General features: G+C 39.1%; 1 protein-coding gene across 8 annotated transcripts in view; it reads right to left on the minus strand.

The window, feature by feature from the left end:
• The window catches only part of Khc-73 (Kinesin heavy chain 73), an 886736-nt gene that overhangs the window by 528264 nt on the left and 334214 nt on the right, over positions 1-24258 (minus strand). For all 8 annotated transcript variants that reach the window (XM_070083276.1, XM_070083279.1, XM_070083274.1 and 5 more), the window contains 4 exons: positions 23428-23577; positions 23125-23222; positions 13065-13185; positions 8626-8829 (listed from right to left, as the gene is read on the minus strand). In XM_070083276.1, the coding sequence (XP_069939377.1) occupies positions 8626-8829; positions 13065-13185; positions 23125-23222; positions 23428-23577 (573 nt within the window). The remainder of the gene's footprint in view (positions 1-8625; positions 8830-13064; positions 13186-23124; positions 23223-23427; positions 23578-24258) is intronic.

Raw genomic sequence — 24258 nt, forward strand, 5'->3', positions numbered from 1 at the left:
TAAATGTATTAATTCAAGGATTATGTGGAGTAAAATAAAGATTGGATGTGAAAAGTGGGTTATAATAAGCGTGTATGCACCTGGAGAAGAGAGAAGTGTAGAGGAGAGAGAGAGATTTTGGGAAATGTTGAGTGAATGCGTGGGGAGTTTTGAATCAAATGTGAGAGTAATGGTGGTTGGGGATTTCAATGCTAAAGTGGGTAAAAATGTTATGGAAGGAGTAGTAGGTAAATTTGGGGTGCCAGGGGTAAATGTAAATGGGGAGCCTTTAATTGAGCTATGTGTAGAAAGAAATTTGGTAATAAGTAATACATATTTTATGAAAAAGAGGATAAATAAATATACAAGGTATGATGTAGCACGTAATGAAAGTAGTTTATTAGATTATGTATTGGTGGATAAAAGGTTGATGGGTAGGCTCCAGGATGTACATGTTTATAGAGGGGCAACTGATATATCGGATCATTATTTAGTTGTAGCTACAGTTAGAGTAAGAGGTAGATGGGAAAAGAGGAAGGTGGCAACAACAAGTAAGAGGGAGGTGAAAGTGTATAAACTAAGGGAGGAGGAAGTTCGGGTGAGATATAAGCGACTATTGGCAGAAAGGTGGGCTAGTGCAAAGATGAGTAGTGGGGGGGTTGAAGAGGGTTGGAATAGTTTTAAAAATGCAGTATTAGAATGTGGGGCAGAAGTTTGTGGTTATAGGAGGGTGGGGGCAGGAGGAAAGAGGAGTGATTGGTGGAATGATGAAGTAAAGGGTGTGATAAAAGAGAAAAAGGTAGCTTATGAGAGGTTTTTACAAACCAGAAGTGTTATAAGAAGAGCAGAGTATATGGAGAGTAAAAGAAAGGTAAAGAGAGTGGTGAGAGAGTGCAAAAGGAGAGCAGATGATAGAGTGGGAGAGGCACTGTCAAGAAATTTTAATGAAAATAAGAAAAATTTTTGGAGTGAGTTAAACAAGTTAAGAAAGCCTAGGGAAAATATGGATTTGTCAGTTAAAAACAGAGTAGGGGAGTTAGTAGATGGGGAGATGGAGGTATTGGGTAGATGGCGAGAATATTTTGAGGAACTTTTAAATGTTAAGGAAGAAACAGAGGCAGTAATTTCATGCACTGGTCAGGGAGGTATACCATCTTTAAGGAGTGAAGAAGAGCAGAATGTAAGTGTGGGGGAGGTACGTGAGGCATTACGTAAAATGAAAGGGGGTAAAGCAGCTGGAACTGATGGGATCATGACAGAAATGTTAAAAGCAGGGGGGATATAGTGTTGGAGTGGTTGGTACTTTTGTTTAATAAATGTATGAAAGAGGGGAAGGTACCTAGGGATTGGCAGAGAGCATGTATAGTCCCTTTAAATAAAGGGAAAGGGGACAAAAGAGACTGTAAAAATTATAGAGGAATAAGCTTACTGAGTATACCAGGAAAAGTGTACGGTAGGGTTATAATTGAAAGAATTAGAGGTAAGACAGAATGTAGGATTGCGGATGAGCAAGGAGGTTTTAGAGTGGGTAGGGGATGTGTAGATCAGGTGTTTACATTGAAGCATATATGTGAACAGTATTTAGATAAAGATAGGGAAGTTTTTATTGCATTTATGGATTTAGAAAAGGCATATGATAGAGTGGATAGAGGAGCAATGTGGCAGATGTTGCAAGTATATGGAATAGGTGGTAAGTTACTAAATGCTGTAAAGAGCTTTTATGAGGATAATGAGGCTCAGGTTAGGGTGTGTAGAAGAGAGGGAGAATACTTCCCGGTAAAAGTAGGTCTTAGACAGGGATGTGTAATGTCACCATGGTTGTTTAATATATTTATAGATGGGGTTGTAAAAGAAGTAAATGCTAGGATGTTTGGGAGAGGGGTGGGATTAAATTATGGGGAATCAAATTCAAAATGGGAATTGACACAGTTACTTTTTGCTGATGATACTGTGCTTATGGGAGATTCTAAAGAAAAATTGCAAAGGTTAGTGGATGAGTTTGAGAATGTGTGTAAAGGTAGAAAGTTGAAAGTGAACATAGAAAAGAGTAAGGTGATGAGGGTATCAAATGATTTAGATAAAGAAAAATTGGATATCAAATTGGGGAGGAGGAGTATGGAAGAAGTGAATGTTTTCAGATACTTGGGAGTTGACGTGTCGGCGGATGGATTTATGAAGGATGAGGTTAATCATAGAATTGATGAGGGAAAAAAGGTGAGTGGTGCGTTGAGGTATATGTGGAGTCAAAAAACATTATCTATGGAGGCAAAGAAGGGAATGTATGAAAGTATAGTAGTACCAACACTCTTATATGGATGTGAAGCTTGGGTGGTAAATGCAGCAGCGAGGAGATGGTTGGAGGCAGTGGAGATGTCCTGTCTAAGGGCAATGTGTGGTGTAAATATTATGCAGAAAATTCGGAGTGTGGAAATTAGGAGAAGGTGTGGAGTTAATAAAAGCATTAGTCAGAGGGCAGAAGAGGGGTTGTTGAGGTGGTTTGGTCATTTAGAAAGAATGGATCAAAGTAGAATGACATGGAAAGCATATAAATCTATAGGAGAAGGAAAGAGGGGTAGGGGTCGTCCTCGAAAGGGTTGGAAAGAGGGGGTAAAGGAGGTTTTGTGGGTGAGGGGCTTGGACTTCCAGCAAGCGTGCGTGAGCGTGTTAGATAGGAGTGAATGGAGACGAATGGTACTTGGGACCTGACGATCTGTTGGAGTGTGAGCAGGGTAATATTTAGTGAAGGGATTCAGGGAAACCGGTTATTTTCATATAGTCGGACTTGAGTCCTGGAAATGGGAAGTACAATGCCTGCACTTTAAAGGAGGGGTTTGGGATATTGGCAGTTTGGAGGGATATGTTGTGTATCTTTATATGTGTATGCTTCTAGACTGTTGTATTCTGAGCACCTCTGCAAAAACAGTGATAATGTGCGAGTGTGGTGAAAGTGTTGAATGATGATGAAAGTATTTTCTTTTTGGGGATTTTCTTTCTTTTTTTTGGGTCACCCTGCCTCGGTGGGAGATGGCTGACTTGTTGAAAAAAAAAAAAAAATATATATATATATACATTTTTTTTTTCAACAAGTCAGCCGTCTCCCACCGAGACAGGGTGACCCAACAAAGAAAGAAAATCCCCAAAAACAAAATACTTTCATCATCATTCAACACTTTCACCTCACTCACACATAATCACTGTTTCTGCAGAGGTGCTCAGAACACAACAGTTTAGATGCATATACCTAAAGATACACAACATATCCCTCCAAACTGCTAATATCCTGAAACCCCTCCTTTAGAGTGCAGGCATTGTACTTCCCATTTCCAGGACTCAAGTCCGGCTATATAAAAATAACCGGTTTCCCTGAATCCCTTCACGAAATATTACCCTGCTCACACTCCAACAGATCGTCAGGTCCCAAATACCATTTGTCTCCATTCACTCCTATTGAACACGCTCATGCACGCCTGCTGGAAGTCCAAGCCCCTCGCCCACAAAGCCTCCCTCACCCCTTCCTTCCAACCTTTTCGAGGATGACCCCTACCCCGTCTTCCTTCTCCTACCGATTTAAATGCTCTCCATGTCATTCTACTTTGATCCATTCTCTCTAAATGACCAAACCACCTAAACAACCCCTCTTCAGCCCTCTCACTAATACTTTTATTAACTCCACACCTTCTCCTAATTTCCACACTTCGAATTTTCTGCATAATATTTACACCACACACTGCCCTTAAACAGGACATCTCCACTGCCTCCAACCGCCTCCTCGCTGCAGCATTTACAACCCAAGCCTCACACCCACATAAGTGTTGGTATCACTATCCTTTCATACATTCCCTTCTTTGCCTCCATAGATAACGTTTTTTGACTCCACATATACCTCAATGCACCATTCACCTTTTTTCCCTCATCAATTCTATGATTAACCTCATCCTTCATAAATCCATCCGCCGACACGTCAACTCCCAAGTATCTGAAAACATTCACTTTTTCCATACTCCTCCCCAATTTGATATCCAATTTTTCTTTATCTAAATCATTTGATATCCTCATCACCTTACTCTTTTCTACGTTCACTTTCAACTTTCTACCTTTACACACACTCCCAAACTCATCCACTAACCTTTGCAATTTTTCTTTAGAATCTCCCATAAGCACAGTATCATCAGCAAAGAGTAACTGTGTCAATTCCCATTTTGTATTTGATTCCTCATAATTTAATCCCACCCCTCTCCCGAACACCCTAGCATCCTACAATTCTGTCTTATCTCTAATTCTTTCAATAATAACCCTACCGTACACTTTTCCTGGTATACTCAGTAAACTTATTCCTCTATAATTTTTACAATCTCTTTTTTCCCCCTTTCCTTTATATAAAGGGAGTATACATGCTCTCTGCCAATCCCTAGGTACCTTCCCCTCTTTCATACATTTATTAAACAAAAGTACCAACCACTCCAACACTATATCCCCCCCCCCGTAATGCCTCACGTACCTCCCCCACACTTACATTCTGCTCTTCTTCACTCCTAAACGATGGTATACCTCCCTGGCCAGTGCATGAAATTACCGCCTCCCTTTCTTCCTCAACATTTAAAAGTTCCTCAAAATATTCTCGCCATCTACCTAATACCTCCCTCTCCCCATCTACTAACTCTCCTACTCTGTTTTTAACTGACAAATCCATACGTTCCCTAGGCTTTCTTAACTTGCTTAACTCACTCCAAAATTTTTTCTTATTTTCATTAAAATTTCTTGACAGTGCCTCTCCCACTCTATCATCTGCTCTCCTTTTGTACTCTCTCACCACTCTCTTCACCTTTCTTTTACTCTCCATATACTCTGCTCTTCTTATAACACTTCTGCTTTGTAAAAACCTCTCATAAGCTAACTTTTTCTCTTTTATCACACCCTTTACTTCATCATTCCACCAATCACTCCTCTTTCCTCCTGCACCCACCCTCCTATAACCACAAACTTCTGCCCCACATTCTAATACTGCATTTTTAAAACTCATACAACCCTCTTCAACTCCCCCTCTACTCATCTTTGCACTAGCCCACCTTTCTGCCAATAGTTGCTTATATCTCACCCAAACTTCCTCCTCCCTTAGTTTATACACTTTCACTTCCCTCCTACTTGTTGTTGGCACCTTCCTCTTGTCCCATCTACCTCTTACTCTAACTGTAGCTATAACTAAATAATGATCCGATATATCAGTTGCCCCTCTATAAACATGTACATCCTGGAGCCTACCCATTAACCTTTTATCCACCAATACATAATCTAATAAACTACTTTCATTACGTGCTACATCATACCTTGTATATTAATTTATCCTCTTTTTCATAAAATATATATTACTTATTACCAAATCTCTTTCTACACATAGCTCAATTAAAGGCTCCCCATTTACATTTACCCCTGGCACCCCAAATTTACCTACTACTCCCTCCACAACATTTTTACCCACTTTAGCATTGAAATCCCCAACCACAAGTACTCTCACACTTGGTTCAAAATTCCCCACGCATTCACTCAACATTTCCCAAAATCTCTCTCTCTCCTCTACACTTCTCTCTTCTCCAGGTGCATATACACTTACTATAACCCACTTTTCACATCCAATCTTTATTTTACTCCACATAATCCTTGAATTAATACAATTATAATCCCTCTTTTCCTGCCATATCTTATCCTTCAACATATTGCTACTCCTTCTTTAGCTCTAACTCTATTTGAAACCCCTGACCTAATCCCATTTATTCCTCTCCACTGAAACTCTCCCACCCCTTCAGCTTTGTTTCACTTAAAGCCAGGACATCCAGCTTCTTCTCATTCATAACATCCACAATCATCTCTTTCTTATCATTTGCACAACATCCATGCACATTCAGACTTCCCACTTTGACAATTTTCTTCTTCTTATTCTTTTTAGTAATCTTTACAGGAAAAGGGGTTACTAGCCCACTGTTCCCGGCATTTTAGTTGACTTTTACAATACACATGGCTTACGGAGGAAAGATTTTTATTCCACTTCCCCATGGATATAAAAGGAAAAGTAATAAGACCAAGAACTACTAAGATAAAATCAAAGAAAACTCAGATAAGTGTGTATAAATAAATGTGTACATGTATGTGTAGTGTGACCTAAGTGTAAGTAGAAGTAGCAAGACATACCTGTAATCTTGCATATTTATGAGACAGACAAAAAAAAAAAACACCAGCAAGCCTACCATCATGTAAAACAATTACAGGCTTTTGTTTTACATTCACTTGGCAGGACGGTAGTACCTCCCTGGGTGGTTGCTGTCTACCAACCTACTACCTGCCTCGGTGGGAGACGGCCGACTTGTTGAAAAAAAAAAAAAAAAAATATATATATATATATATATATATATATATATATATATATACAGTGGACCCCCGCATAACGATTACCTCCGAATGCGATCAATTATGTAAGTGTATTTATGTAAGTGCGTTTGTACGTGTATGTTTGGGGGTCTGAAATGGACTAATCTACTTCACAATATTCCTTATGGGAACAAATTCGGTCAGTACTGGCACCTGAACATACTTCTGGAGTGAAAAAATATCGTTAACCGGGGGTCCACTGTATATATATATATATGTATATGTATATATATATATATATATATATATATATATATATATATATATATATATATATATATATATATATATATATTTTTTAACAAGTCGGCCGTCTCCCACCGAGGCAGGGTGACCCAAAAAAAAGAAAGAAAATCCCCAAAAAGAAAATACTTTCATCATCATTCAACACTTTCACCACACTCGCACATTATCACTGTTTTTGCAGAGGTGCTCAGAATACAACAGTCTAGAAGCATACACATATAAAGATACACAACATATTCCTGCAAACTGCCAATATATATATATATATATATATATATATATATATATATATATATATATATATATCGTCTCGGTGGGAGACGACCGACTTGTTGAAAAAAAAAAAAAATATATATATATATATATTTTCAACAAGTCGGCCGTCTCCCACCGAGGCAGGGTGACCCAAAAAAGAAAGAAAATCCCCAAAAAGAAAATACTTTCATCATCATTCAACACTTTCACCACACTCACACATTATCACTGCTTTTGCAGAGGTGCTCAGAATACAACAGTTTAGAAGCATATACGTATAAAGATACACAACATATCCCTCCAAACTGCCAATATCCCAAACCCCTCCTTTAAAGTGCAGGCATTGTACTTCCCATTTCCAGGACTCAAGTCCGACTATATGAAAATAACCGGTTTCCCTGAATCCCTTCACTAAATATTACCCTGCTCACACTCCAGCAGATCGTCAGGTCCCAAGTATCATTCGTCTCCTTTCACTCCTATCTAACATGCTCATGCACGCTTGCTGGAAGTCCAAGCCCCTTGCCCACAAAACCTCCTTTACCCCCTCTTTCCAACCCTTTCGAGGACGACCCCTACCCCTCCTTCCTTCCCCTATAGATTTATATGCTTTCCATGTCATTCTACTTTGATCCATTCTCTCTAAATGATCAAACCACCTCAACAACCCCTCTTCTGCCCTCTGACTAATGCTTTTATTAACTCCACACCTTCTCCTAATTTCCACACTCCGAATTTTCTGCATAATATTTACACCACACATTGCCCTTAGACATACATACATATATATACATACATACATACATACATACCCCACCGAGGCAGGGTGACCCAAAAACAAAGAAAATCCCAAAAAAGAAAATACTTTCATCATCATTCAACACTTTCACCTCACTCATACATATCAGAATTTTTCCTGTACAACTTGTACAACTTGTCAGACACTGCAACATCATGGAATCTTGATTCTGAGGACATGTAGATGACCTTCACGACTACAACAACTACTACTACAACTAACCCATCTCTTTGGGTAGGACCTACTTCCACTGGGGAATCCTGCCTACCAGTGACTATGCCCTCGTCTGCTACCCATCCCATTTCCACCTGACGTTAGTATATAAGCATCAGGCGTCTTACTTCTGCATCAGAATCTCCACGACTACGGTCCTCTTCGCACCTACTCCTAGGTTGAGGGACTGATTACCTCATCTTCTGTACATAGTTCTACTATCTTCAAGTTATGTCCTAGAATTTGTATTGATAAAGCCACTGGATGGCGAAACGTCTACAATAAAGATACCCAGATGTTGCACATGTGTCTTAATTTCATCAGAATTTTTCCTCCATGAGCCATGCGTATCACAAGAGGAAGGGGATAGTAACCCCTTCTCCTGTATATATTACTAAATTTAAAAGGAGAAACTTTTGCTTTTCCTTTTGGGCCACCTTGCCTCAGTTTGATACAGCCAGTTTGTTGAAAAAAAGAAAAAAGATAAAAATAGAGTAATGGTCAGTTGTTAAAATGTGATTATACTATATTTTAATTAAGAGAATGTAATGTTCACTATGAGAGTGTTTACTCTATATGGCTACAGAGTCAAATGAATGTGCATACCAGATGGCAGAAGCAACAAATCTACTAAATATAAATTAAGAAAACTTTTTAGATTTAATTATCAAACTACTGGGTGAGCTTAATTAAAATGAGTTATATGCTATTACCAGTAACTGTGTTCTTAAAGTCTCAACTTCTTCACGCAATTCCCGTATAATCTTGGCATTGGGATCCTCATTGACAACAGCATGATTGACAATTCTCTTCGCACGATCAGCATATCTAAGAGTCGACAAAGTTTCTTCAAAATTATCAGCTGCAGGAGACACTGTAGCAACCATGACAGTACGACTGTTACCTCCAAGGTTATCCTGAAATTTACATGAAAGAAGAAAAGGAAAGTTAATGGTTAACAAGACACTAAACAGTAATACAGGACAGTATTTCTAGTATCTTGAAAATATCTTCATTAAGTATGAAACAATGAATACTGAGATATATACAAGGTCATAACAATAGACACCTGTGCATGCCTCTGATCATTTACTTTTGTAACCTGACTTTTTTATTTACTGCCTGTTCACCCAAGAAGTTTCAGCAATCAGGCCTGTATAGTCATTACAACCTGGCTGATCAAGCAGTTGCTGCTAGAACTTGAGATGATGTTGATTAAGGATCTGAGCTAAGAAATGTTCAGCCCCATAAGTTCTAACTATCCTACTCCTGTTGCAAGTAATTTCTAGCTCACAGAGGCCCATTATGAGCGTACACTCCCTGAATTCCAGCTCCTTGGGTAAATGGATCATCACACTACCCCAGGGGTCTAGCAAGCACGTATACTCTCAAAATTAGGTTCGTACTTCCTTCCCAAATACAGTTCTCGAGGATCATCTGCTGAATATTTTTGAAATTCACATCTGCACCACCATCATGTATGATGGCTCCCACCCAGTGTCACAAGGTAAAAAGAAATAACTAAGTGGTTTGTTGAGACAAAAAATTGAGTTTTTTTTTTTTACAAGTGGTCAAGGAATAGTCCAGACCTATATCTTATTCAGAATGCCTGGAATATCATGAAAAAGAAGATGGAATCCTGCCTGATTTCATCAATCAGGCCTGCAGCAGGAGATCAAGGACAACTGGGTCACCTAGTTATCCAATGATTACTTCAGAAATCTGAGTGAAGCATTCCCAAACAGCTTCAAATGGTTATCAAGGCCAAGGGAAAGATGACAAAATATTAATATAAGTATTACAGTTTTTGTTCTATAGTGTTTATATTATTGCTTCTTAAATGATTTTTGTAAATAATAAAGGGAAGGCCCGGATTAATTTTGCTGGCAGTGTATTTGTGTACGCACTGATATGTGGTTGCAGAGATCGAGTCACAGCTTCCTTCCTTCCTTCCTTCCTCCCTTCCTTCCTTCCCTCCTTCCCTCCCTCCCCCCTTTTTTTTTTTTTTACACAAGGTTTGACAAGGTTAAGGATCCTTAGCTTTATTATAAGACAAGCTATTTACAGGTTAAGGATTCCTAACTTTTTTGACAAGCTAAGAGCTGTTACCTACATCAGCTCATTTGAAAGCCTTTTTATTGTTATGAGACATACAAGTAGGGAACAGGATGAAGTTGAAGCCATCTGTGGGCCAGCATTTCCATTTGATCAACTGACTTTATCTCATTGACATCATAATAATGTACGAATATGTTCCATACTCGAGTCATCCTGGGGACAAATGATCTCAGATGAAGTGATGTTCTGGAGAAGGGTACAGCCAGAGTGAAGTTGCTGCTTTCTGCCCGTCTTGTGGTATTGAGGCTTGCTTCACGCTGTCCTCAAAGTGGATCCAAGTGTGATTCTTTGACAATATTGGCCTTGTATATAACAGTAAGGCAACCCACATCCCTCCTGTGTTGAAGGCTCTGCTGAAATGACAGATCTATCCAGGATTGGTCCAGGCGAGAGATGAGACATCTTGCTCTGTTCTCTACTCTGTCAAGCAGTCGCAGATGAGGGGGGGGGGGGGCAGGCAAACCAAGAAAGTGGAGCATGCTCAAGGTGTGAGCGTACTGGTGCCTCATACAGAATCTTGCAACCCCTACTGTCAAGCAGATGCAAGATACAGTGAAGCGCTGTAAGCATCCTGCTGCCTTGTTTGCAAGATTACAACGTGGTTCTTCATGATCAGTCTGGAGTCAAATTTCACCCCAAGGATATCAACTTCTTCCCCAGATGCCAACACCCTCCCATTCATCCTTACTACTGCACCGGCATTACCATCATGGTGCCTAGAGACGGTAATGCCGGTGCAGTAGTAAGGATGAATAGGAGGGTGTTCTCTCTATCTCTCTCTCTCTCTCTGTGAAAAAAAGAGAAAAAAGAGGAGAGAAAAAGAGAGAAGAGAGGAGACAGACAGACAAACAAAAGGCCCATAAAAATTGAGACAAGATTTATTCAGAGACATCCTGAAGCATCTGAAAATTAGCAAATAAATGTCTCACCTGGACATTAAGAAAACTGTACTTGGGTAAATTATTAAGCCAAGATACAATTCTAGTGTGTACTTTATGCCCATAAAAAATGTTCAGCTCCAGGAGAAGTAAACTCATAATCCAGTCCTGAGCAAGAGAGACTAAGTATTAGGCAGGAGATAGTGAGGGAGACTGTTTTACATAAGAAACAATGATGGAGACTGTGTATTAGGTAAGAGAGTCAGAGGAAGATTGTGTATTAGGTAGGGGACAAAAGGAGACTGTACAGGTCTCCCTCAACATTCGCGAGGGTTAGGGGATCAAGAGCCTTGCAAATGTTGAAAAATCGCGAATGTTTGGTGCCCCAATATATTGTAGGGAAATATAATACAATACTGCTTCCTTAACTTGTTGAACCATGAACAATCATAAAATACATGAAAACATCGTAAATTGTACTAAATACATACATGTTATGCTTTAATAACATGCATGTTATTAAATACCACTGCCTCCACCACTGCCTCCACCAATGCCTCCACCAATGCCTCCACCAATGCCTCCACCAATGCCTCCACCACTTTCTCAACCACTGCAAGTCCCTACTACCCTCCCTCCGACCCCAGCAACTGGCAGCCAGCCCTCCCACCACTGTGTGGTGAGTGTTTTGTTTGTTCATTATTTGCTATTAAACTACAGTATAAATAATGTAAACCCATCCATGACTGCATATTGGAATGGCTATTCAGACAGGTATTGGACGGTGACATCATGTGTTTACTCTTGAACACAGCAAATAATCAAACATTTCTGCTACTGCTAATAATAACAATAGTAATAACAATGATAATAATAATAATAATAATAATAATAATAATAATAATAATAATAATAATAATAATAATAATAATAACAAATACGATAGAATTGAAGAAGGAAATTGTACAAAAATACAAGGGAGTGGTTGACACATCGTCAGTGTGGCTTTGTTTATGCTGGAGTAAACATTAGTCTCCCTGCTCTTCCAAACATTTCACAATAATTCATTGTGTTTGGTGCTTGTAGATTGAGTGCGACTGGAGTGGTAGAGGCAGTGGTTGAGGAAGCGGTTGAGGCAGTGAGGCCTCAACCACTGTGAGGCAGTGGTTGAGGCCTCAACCACTGCCTCAACCACTGCCTCAACCGCTGCCTCACCCACTGCCTCAACCGCTGCCTCGCCCACTGCCTCACCCACTGCCTCACCCACTGCCTCAATTGCTGCCTCAACCACTGCCTCTACCATTGCCTCAACTGCTGCCTCAACCGCTGCCTCACCCACTGCCTCACCCACTGCCTCAACCGCTTCCTCAACCACTGCCTTTACCACTCCAGTCGCACTCAATCTACAAGCGCCAAACACAATGAATTATTGTGAAATGTTTGGAAGAGCAGGGAGACTAATGCTCACTCCAGCATAAACAAAGCCACACTGACAATGTGTCAACCACTCCCTCGTATTTTTGTACAATTTCCTTCTTCAATTCTATTGTATTTATTATTATTATTATTATTATTATTATTATTATTATTATTATTATTATTATTACTGTTGTTATTATTAGCAGTAGCAGAAATGTTTGATTCTTTGCTGTGTTCAAGAGTAAACACATGATGTCACTGTCCAATACCTGTCTGAATAGCCATTCCAATATGCAGTCATGAATGGGCTTACATTATTTATACTGTAGTTTAATAGCAAATAATGAACAAACAAAACACTCACCACACTGAGTGGTGGGAGGGCTGGCTGCCAGTTGCATGGGTCGGAGGGAGGGTAGTAGGGACTCGCAGGTGGCGGGAAACTTAAATATGATTTGGCGGCTGGGAATTTGGCGGCTGGGAATTTGGTGGTTGGGAATTCATGAATGTGTGAAGCCCGCAGAAGTTGAAAACATGAATGTTGAGGGAGACCTGCATTAGGTAAGAGAAAGAGGGAGACTGTGTATTAGGTAGTAGACAGTGAGAGAGTACATGGTCAAGAGTTTCAATATGGGTGCAATTACTAGGTGGGCAATGGTGCATTGGATACAGTCAAGTGAAACTGTTGTTATTAGACAACAAAATTTTATGTGTAAAAGTAACTTAACCTGACTAACCTTGAGGAGCCAGGTAAGAACAGAGTCTCTATATGGCACAAAGTTATCACCCTTGCCTCTTCCTTTACCAACAGCTTGATCTGCCAACTTGGAAATTACCAACCCTAAAGTTGTTAGTGACCTGAAATTATAGGAATTTGAGTATCAATTACTTTATATTCTTACATATGCAAATACATGTATGAGAATAATCTTACATTTGAGAAACCTAGGACTCACAGTGTCAGGATCTCACATACAAGAATCACAACAATGTTACTATTGTAACCACAAGAAATATGATAGGCTGGATAACTAGAATATTAAAAACAAAAGATGTACAGCCAATGACGATTCTTTTCTCTCTAGGCCTTAATACTGCTGTATACCAATGGCCCACTTTAATGCAGGAGAGATCACAGAGCTGGAAAGTGTACCAAGAATCCTCACTGCCTATAAAACTTCAATTAAGCATCTGAAGTACTGGGAACACTTGAAGCCCCTTCAACTGTACTCTGGAATGCCTATGATGAAGGTACATTACAATTTACACCTGGAAAATTTTGGAAGGACTGATTTCAAACTTGCAAACTGAAATCACTCCATATGAAAGCAAGAGACTTGGCAGATAGTGCAAAATACCTCCAATGAAAAGTAGGGGCATGATGAGTACACTCAATAAGTTTAAGCCCTAGACTCTTCAACACCCTCCATTTATGCATAAGGAGAATTACCAACAAACTCCTGGTTGTCTTCAAGAGAGACCTTAATAAATTACTCAAGTCAGTTCCTGATAAGCTGGGCTGTGGTTGTGATGTAGTTCAGCTGGGCTTGTGAGGTCTCTGGGGAGACCTAATTTACCCAATTATATGGTCACACCTTGCCTTGGCAAACGTCTGTAGCCACGCCCACGTCTGAGGTCTTTTGTTCTTGATGCCTCAGACCTAGGCGTCAGGTCGTACACGTGGTTGTGGAGGGTGCTTGGACCACCATAAAAGCCCAAGGAAGAGCTGAGTAGGGAGATTCGAGCGGAGCTGCTGCTGGGGTGCAGAGTTCCTGAGCAGAGACTTCGAGCGGAGCTGCTGCTGGGGTGCAGGGCTCGGGAGAAGGCTGCTGAAGTCTCTGGAGGAGACTGTTGGAGGCATTGGGCAGAGTACTGGCTTGGCGCAGTACTCGTGCTGTGTAGGTCTTGGGACCTGTGGCTTAGTTCCTGTGATGAACTGCCCTCTGAACTATATTGTAAGTTACATTCATTTTGGTCAAGTTGATTGTGTTCCCTGTCTCACTGCTTATGTGTACCACCCCATTTATCTAAACCACAATAATGTTCTGTTCCCAAATATATTATTGTACAAAGACTTGGTGCATACACTGGACTGCATGTAGCTGGTACCAACAGCTTGGTCAATCAAGCCAGCAATAAGGAAGCTTGTTCTGGGATTGAGCTGGCCAGATGTGACCACCCGAAATCTTCTCGAGGTTACCTCAAGGTACAGTATATTATTTCTACTGTTGTACTTTACCCGGGTGTAACTTATATAGAAGAAAGGCTCCTCTCTGGTTGTGAATTCATTACCTCTGTAACTTGCTCAGCTATCAAAACTTTGAGGCCCAGTCCCTGGACCCATTATGTACCTCTGTAATCTTTTGACTACCGCCCACAGGATGGGTATGGGGTGCATAATAAACATATTAAACTAACTCTGGTTCACCTTCTGGTTTATTCATGTAGTGTACAATTTACATTTCAGAAAAATATAATACAATTCAGAACAAAAAATAGTGAGTCATTAGCAAAGATGGAAAACTTTATGAAGAAATTTTTTCATCGCCTTTCAATAATTTCCTTAAATTGCATTGGTTGAAAAGGTATGACCTTAAGTATTGAATGTAATAATTTACTGGTAAATTACCTTGTCAGGGAGAAGGTACTGTAAGCTCTTAAAAAACTGGTACTCCCAGAGCAGCAGCCATGCCAGTCTCTCAAATATGTACTGTTAACCTATACCAAGACACTAAAGTAATAATTATCAAAAAGACCCCAATAACAGAACTCACCTGTAAGACTCCATAAGGGGTTGTATCACCTCTGACCTCAGTTGTGCAGCAAGATGACCAACACTTGCACTTGAGAACTGACCTCATTTGACATGACCAACAAAATGTTGTGTAATTCTCCCCTTGCTCAGGTTACACATGAACTCTTTTTTTTTTTTTTTTTAACAAGTCGGCCGTCTCCCACCGAAGCAGGGTGACCCAAAAAGAAAGAAAATATTTTCATCATCCTTCAACACTTTCACCTCACTCACACATAATCATTGTTTTTGCAGAGGTGCTCAGAATACAACAGTTTAGAAGCATATACGTATAAAGATACACAACATATCCCTCCAAACTGCCATTATCCCAAACCCCTCATTTAAAGTGCAGCCATTGTACTTCCCATTTCCAGGACTCAAGTCCAGTCCAGCTATACAAAATAACTGGTTTCCCTAAATCCCTTCACTAAATATTACCCTGCTCACACTCAAACAGATCGTCAGGTCCCAAATACCATTCGTCTCCATTCACTCCTATCTAACACACTCACGCACACTTGCTGTAAGTCCAAGCCCCTCGCCCACAAAACCTCCTTTACCCCTCCCTCCAACCCTTTCAAGAATGACCCCTACCCCACCTTCCTTCCCCTACAGATTTATACACTCTCCATGTCATTCTACTTCGATCCATTCTCTCTAAATGACCAAACCACCTCAACAACCCCTCTTCAGCCGTCTGACTAATACTTTTTTAACTCCACACCTTCTAATTTCCACACTCCGAATTTTCTGCATAATATTTACACCACACATTGCCCTTAGACAGGACATCTCCACTGCCTCCAACCACCTCCTTGCTGCAGCATTTACAACCCAAGCTTCACACCCATTTAAAGAGTGTTGGTACCACTATACTTTCATACATTCCCTTCTTTGCCTCCATAGATAGCGTTCTTCGTCCCCACATATACCTTAATTCACCACTCACCTTTTTTCCCTCATCAATTCTATGATTAACCTCATCTTTCATAAATCCATCCGCTGATATGTCAACTCCCAAATATCTGAAAACATTCACTTCTTCCATACTCCTCCTCCCCAATTTGATATCCAATTTTTCTTTATTTAAATCATTTGATACCCTCATCACCTTACTCTTTTCTATGTTCACTTTCAACTTTCTACCTTAACACACATTCCCAAATTCATCCACTGACCTCTGCAATTTTTCTTTAGAATCATCCATAAGCACAGTACATATCAGCAGCAAAAAGTAACTGTGTCACTTCCCATTTTGTATTTGATTCCCTATAATATAATCCCACCCCTTTCCTGAACACATTAGCATTTACTTCTTTTACAACCCCATTTATAAATATATTAAACTAACATGGTGACATTACACATCCCTGTCTAAGACCTACTTTTGCCGGGAAGTAATCTCCCTCTCCTCTACACACCCTAATCTGAGCCTCACTGTCCTCATAAAAACTCTTTACAGCATTTAGTAACTTACCACCTATTCCATATACTTGCAACATCTGCCACATTGCTCCCCTATCCACTCTATCATATGCCTTTTCTAAATCCATAAATGCAATAAAAACTTCCCTACCTTTATCTAAATACTGTTCACATATATGCTTCAATGTAAATACCTGATCTACACATCCCCTACCTACTCTAAAAACCTCCTTGCTCATCTGCAATCCTACATTCTGTCTTACCTCTAATTCTTTCAATAATAACCCTACTGTACACTTTTCCTGGTATACTCAGTAAACTAGTTCCTCTATATTTTTTACAATCTCTTTTGTCCCCTTTCCCTTTATATAAAGGGACTACACATGCTCTCTGCCAATCCCTAGGTACCTTCCCCTCTTCCATACATTTATTAAACAAAAATACCAACCACTTCAACACTATATCCCCCCCTGCTTTTAACATTTCTGTCATGATCCCGTCAGTGGCAGCTGCTTTACCCCCTTTCATTCTACGTAATGCTTCATGCACCTCCCCCACACTTACATCCTGCTCTTCTTCACTCCTAAAAGATGGTATACCTCCCTGGCCAGTGCATGAAATTACCGCCTCCCTTTCTTCCTCAACATTTAAAAGTTCCTCAAAGTATTCTCACCATCTACTCAATACCTCCATCTCCCCATCTACTAACTCTCCTACTCTGTTTTTAACTGACAAATCCATTTGTTCCATAGGCTTTCTTGTTTAACTCACTCCAAATTTTTTTCTTATTTTCATTAAAATTTCCTGACAGTGCCTCTCCCACTCTATCATCTGCTCTCCTTTTGCACTCTCTCACCACTCTCTTCACCTTTCTTTTACTCTCCATATACTCTACTCTTCTTATAACACTTCTGCTTTTTAAAAACCTCTCATAAGCTATCTTTTTCTCTTTTATCACGACCTTTACTTCATCATTCCACCAATCACTCCTCTTTCCTCCTGCACCCACCCTCCTATAACCACAAACTTCTGCCCCACATTCTAATACTGCATTTTTAAAACTATTCCAACCCTCTTCAGCTCCCCCACTACTCATACTTGCACCAGCCCACCTTTCTGCCAATAGCTGCTTATATCTCACCCCAACTTCCTCTTCTTTTAGTTTATGCACTTTCACCTCTCTCTTACTTGCTATTGCCATTTTCCTTTTGTCCCATCTATCTCTTACTCGAACTGTAGCTACAACTAAATAATGATCCGATATATCTGTTGCCCCTTTATAAACATGTACGTCCTGAAGCCTACCCATCAACCTTATAATCTAACAAACTACTTTCATTACATGCTACATCATACCTTGTATATTTATTTATCCTCTTTTTCATAAAATATGTATTACTTAATTACCAAACCTCTTTCTGCACATAGCTCAATTAAAGGCTCCCCATTTACATTTACCCCTGGCACCCCAAATTTACCTACTACTCCCTCCACAACATTTTTACCCACTTTAGCACTGAAATCTCCAACCACAAGTACTCTCACACTTGGTTCAAAACTCTCCATGCATTCACTCAGCATTTCCCAAAATCTCTCTCTCTCCTTTACACTTCTCTCTTCTCCAGGTACATATATGTTTACTATAATCCACTTTTCACATCCAATCTTTATTTTACTCCACATAATCCTTGAACTAATACATTTATACTCCCTCTTTTCCTGCCATAGCATATCCTTCAACATTATTGCTACTCCTCCTTTAGCTCTAACTCTATTTGAAGCCCCTGACCTAATCCTATTTATTCCTCTCCACTGAAACTCTCCAACCCCCTTCAGCTTTGTTTCACTTAAAGCCAGGACATCCAGCTTCTTCTCATTCTTAACATCCACAATTTATTTTTATTTATTTGTTTATTAATTTGAACATGATACAGAGACGTACAAGGAATACAATTTTTAAAGTGCAGCATGCCAAAGCCCCTTGTATGCTGAGCATTATGGGCAGGCTTAAAATTAACTTAAGATTAGCTAAGCAATGATATATTCAGTGGTACAAAAATTATTGTAAAACAGATAACAATTTAGTACAAATGAGTATTACAAAGACAGGTCATATGGTCATTTACTGTGTTGCTGTGTAATCAGTAGAATGGGGTATTCTGTTAGGTAATGAAGTTAAATAGTAACAAAGTTTGATTGGGTCACAGGTTGACATTTATGAGATACAATAATGAGATACATATATGACAAACAATTTATGAGATACAATTATTCAGTATTTATTTAGTTGTTGGTGAGTAAGTGATTTTTGAGAAGAGACTTGAATTTATAAACAGACAGTGTTTCTTTTATATTCACAGGTAATGAGTTGCAGATTTTAGGGCCTTTTATGTGCATTGAGTTTTTGCATAGCGTGAGATGGACACGAGGAACATCAAAGAGTGATCTGTGCCTTGTGTTATGGTCATGTGTTCTGTTGAGGTTGGCAAGGAGATGTTTGAGGTGAGGGTTTATGTTAGAGTTAAGTGTTCTATGTATGCAGTAGGTGCAGTAATAAGTATGGATGTTTTGTATTGTGAGTAGGTTTAGAGTTTTGAATATTGGTGGAGTGTGCTGTCTGTAGTGGGAATTTGTTATCATTCTGGCTGCAGCCTTTTGTTGGGTGATTAGTGGTCTGAGATGGTTTATTGTTGTTGAGCTCCATGCACAAATTCCATAGGTGAGATAGGGGTAAATAAGTGAGTGATATAGGGCCAGGAGGGCTGACTGTGGAACATAGTACCGTATCTTCGATAGTATGCCTATGGTCTTGGAAATTTTTTTGGAAATTTGTTGTATATGTGTTTGAAATTTGAGTCTATTATCAAGGTGGATTCCTAAGAATTTTCCCTCTGTGAGTTTTGTGATAGGTGATCCATTTATCATTATGTTAAGAGACACATCTGTAGCTCTGTTACCAAACTGAATGTAGTAGGCTTTGTCAATGTTTAGAGTAAGTTTGTTGGTCCTCATCCAGGTTGATATTTTCTGTAATTCGGTATTTACAGTATTGGCTAGCATGACTGGGCTCAGGTGAGAGTAGACTTATGTAGTGTCATCTGCAAACAGTGTGGGTTTGAGTAGTTGCTATGCATTTGGTAGGTCATTTACGTATATGAGAAAGAGAAGAGGGCCTAGGACACTTCCCTGTGAGACACCAACTGTAACTGGCTGTGCAGAAGAGTTTGCCCCATTTGTGTACACATATTGGCTTCTGTTGCTGAGGTATGACTTTAGGTAGTTGAGGGAGTGCCCTCTTATACCATAGTGCGACAATTTTATGTGGAGCAAGTCGTGGTCAACTGTATCGAAAGCTTTACATGTGGAGCAAGTCGTGGTCAACTGTATCGAAAGCTTTACCTAAGTCAATGAAGATCCCCAGTGGGACTCTTTTTTCTCTATTGCTGTATAAATATGTTCTAGCATATGGATAATAGCATCATTAGTATTTTTATTAGGCCTGAACCCAAACTGACAGAGGTTGAGTATGTTGTGGGAGATGAGGTAGGAATAGATACGCTTATGGATTAATTTTTCAAAGATTTTAGAGAGAGGGTGTAAGTTGGATATTGGCCTATAGTTATTCAAGTCTGTGTGGTCTCCTCCTTTATGGATCGGGGTGACCCTTGCTATTTTGAGAACTGTAGGAAAGGTAGAGGATTCAATGGATTTGTTAAAGAGTGTTGCAATGATTGGTGATAGCACCTGTGACACTTTTTTGTATATAATGGGTGGTAAGGTATTTAAATCTCCTGTCTTTTTTTTTTAGTTTGTTGATAATAAGGGAGACTTCAGTTGGGTTAGTCGGAGCTAGGAACAGTGTGTTCAGGTAGCTGCCAGTGAGGTAGTCATTGGGTGGGGTATCTGAGCTTGGGATTTTATTGGCAAGGTTTTTTCCTATAGTGGAGAAGAAATTATTGAGTCTGTTTGCTGTTTCAGTAGGTGGGAATTGGGGTTCATCTGGTTTTGTTAATTCAATTTCGCTATTTCGTGTTATCTTGTTTTGTTCCTAGTATTTCTGATAGGGTTTTCCAGGTCTTTTTTATGTCACCTCGTAAGTTGGATAATCTGTTCTCATAATACAATTTTTTAGCCCTTCTTATTAGGCTGGTTAGGATTGACGAGTAACGTTTTGTTTGGTCTCTGGTTATGTGGCCCATTCTGTACTGTTTTTCGTATAGGTGCTTTGTATTTATGGATTTCAGGATACTGGGTGTTAGCCAGGGACTGTTCAGTCTCTTTGCAGTCATCTGTTTAGTTTTTTAGGGCAGTGCTTGTTATAGAGGCATTGGGTCTTTTTTAGAAAATTATTAATACATTCGTCAATATCTGTATAGATTTCTAGCTCAGTGTGCCAGTCAATGTTTGTCACTGCTACTGTGAAGTTATTGATAGCTGCCTCATTGTGAAGTCTGAAAGTGACTTTAGTAGTGTCTAGGGGTAATTTGCCAAGGTTTGTTATGAGGAAGGTAGGGTAATGGTCTGTGGTATTATCTGTGATTATGCCTGATCTTAAGGAGGATATGGTGTTGGTACAATCATCTCTTTCTTATCATTCACACAACATCCACACACATTCAGACATCCCACTTCAAAAATTTTCTTCTTCTCATTCTTTTTAGTAATTATTACAGGAAAAGGGGTTACTAGCCCATTGTTCCCGGCATTTTAGTTGACTTTTACAATACACATGGCTTACGGAAGAAACATTCTTATTTCACTTCCCCATGGATATAAAAGGAAAAGTAATAAGAAATAAGAACTATTAAGATAAAAGCAAAGAAAACTCAGATGAGTATGTATAGATAAACGTGTACATGTATGTGTAGTGTGACCTAAGTGTAAGTAGAAGTAGCAAGACATACCTGTAATCTTGCATATTTATGAGACAGACAAAAGACACCAGCAAACCTACCATCATGTAAAACAATTACAGGCTTTCGTTTTACACTCACTTGGCAGGACGGTAGTACCTCCCTGGGTGGTTGCTGTCTACCAACCTACTACAATATAATACAATTTGTGAAAACTGCATAAAAATATTTATCTGAAAACTAGATCCTCTACTACATGGTGATTTCTTTACATTTATATAGTAATACATGTACAATGAAAGTACAGGTTGACCATCACTAATCCATCAATCACTAATCTGGTTCCATCAGTAATCTGGCACTTATTTCAGCTAGCATAATTTCAAATTTGCAGGGTCAATGCACCAACCTGCTGCTACTGTTTGGTGGTGCTCTATGCTGTATAACTCATTCCAATTTTTTTTCTCCATTTATTGCTATAACCTGCTCACTTTTAGCCCTAGCCATGGTTCCAACGAATAAAGGAAAACCTTCACGTTGTGTAAAGCACAAACACCATATATTGACCATGAAAGATAAGATGGCTTTGAAGCCACTATGGTCCTGTAGTATGACACCATGAGCTCAGCTCACTCAAATAAGCTGTGACCGGTAAATTTGGGCCTACATGAGAGGATAGGTCTGTGGTAAGAATGCACTATATAAAAAAAAAATCCTGCAGCATGCAATGCATGAGAAAAAAAAACTGTGACTGTGTTTTTGGTGTAAAACATCAACTTTACAGTGTATTTTCATATGGTTTTTATGGTTGTATACTCAATCTTTTGGTCTCATCTGGAAGATATATTACAGAAATAGAGATGATTTTTATTGGTTTCAGAATGGAAAGTACCTAAGCCTGCCCATAATGCTCTGCAAACAAGGGGTTTTGGCATGTTACAGTTAACCGCTGTATTTCCTTGTACTTCAATGTATCATGTTCAAATTAATAAATAAATAAAACAAAAAAAATAAATAAATAAAAGTACTAGAAATGTTCGATTTTTTCCGACATTCAAGGGTAAACAAATGACATCACCGTCCAATACATGGCCAACTGGCCAGTCTAATAGGCAGTCATGAATGGGCTGACATTATTTATACAACTGTTACAATAATGCAGTAGTCTGCACAACAGTAAATCTTCTATATTTTGTGAATAAAAATTCAAAATGGAAAACAAGCGCAATATAAGAGGGGCCTGGAGACATGACTAATGAACAGATAAAATGTTATTTTAGTGCCAAGAATGTCTGCAATGTTTATTCTGGACCTAATTTTGAAATTGGCATCTCTTGAAATTTGTGACATTGACCAAATTACCGATTTCTGACCACTTTACTGGATAGTTGAAATAGGTATATGGCCAGTTTCTTGTACTCAATCGACAGAATAGAAGGAATACTAGTGAAGTAACTATGAATTCGGTTGACTGGAATAATGGAATGTGCCAAATATAGGGTGTTAAGTGGGTAAAATCGCTGATGCATAAATATCACCAATAGGTTAAGTGTATTCTAACCTAACCACTCTATAATCCAGCAAAAATCACTAATCCAGCACCCTACAGGTCCCAGTGATACTGGATTAGTGATGGTTAACCTGTACTGCCTTAATTCATATGTGTGTATATACAGATGCATACAATATATTGTGTAGCAAGTGCCTATAAGTTTCATGTCTTACTTATTTATATTTGAGCCCTCCTTTAACCTTTCTCCCACTGCTCCTGTCTTGACTGCTCTCTCTGATCCAGCAAGATCCACTAGGGACATTTTGGATACCTGTAAATAGTTATATATTATGAATATTTAAACTTTTGAAAGTGTAATATTGTGGCAATTCAGATACTTTAAATGGGGAAAACTTTTACTTTTTTATATTATTTTATTTATTTAGATAATGTAATTCTCTTATAAATAAGCATAAACAGTGAGAATAAGTTAAAAAAAATAAATATATATTGAAGTAGAATAAAAAAATTGTCACCTTTTCTCCCGATACACCAGATGCAACATCAGTAACAGTCTGTGTAAGTACCACTGTAAACACTGCATGAGAACGTGAAGACTCGCTGTTCATGTTAGTGGCTGCTACAGTCCTCGCCTTGTTTCCTTCTTCAATCAACTGCTCAATTTCCTATTTAAATCATAATTAATATACTGTAAACTGTTGCCATGAAAGTACATTCTGTGTTTAGGTTCTACTAAACCACTTAGGATCTCTAACAATAAATCATTGCAATAATAGCTGTAAATCTGGGGGCAGAAAACTCAAGAGTATTGTAGCTCTGAGACAGGAAACACATAACCTTACAACTGGGTGATTTTTATCAAATCATTAGTTCGAAAGACTCAATCGTCTAGAAGCAACGTATCCTCTAACTGAGTAAAGTCATATATCTTCATTGCATGCAATCATGCTCATACAAAATATTTATTGCACAACTCAAGCATCCCTGTGTCATACTGAGCAAACTCCTGTTCTTTAAATATTCAATGTAAAGATATAACAGCAGAACTTAGAGTTCTATCTGCATAGACTTGTGTGGCACACTCCAGTGATTGTTGTACTCCACTGTATTAACACTGGTATGGCTATACTAGACCTTAAAAAAAATTCTTTCAAAATGGAGAACCACTTTTAACAATTTTTGAATTAAAGTCCATGTCATGTTAGGTTTGATGCCCATACCAGAGCTACTCTGGTATCTAAAGATGGCCACTCTAATACCTAAAAGGCTACCACTATGAAACTCAAAAGATGGCCACTCTGGTACCCCAAGATGGCCACTCTGGTACCCACAATTTGGGCACTCTA

The sequence above is a fragment of the Cherax quadricarinatus genome, chromosome 9, assembly GCF_038502225.1.
Source record: "Cherax quadricarinatus isolate ZL_2023a chromosome 9, ASM3850222v1, whole genome shotgun sequence".
Classification (NCBI taxonomy): Eukaryota; Metazoa; Arthropoda; class Malacostraca; order Decapoda; family Parastacidae; genus Cherax; species Cherax quadricarinatus.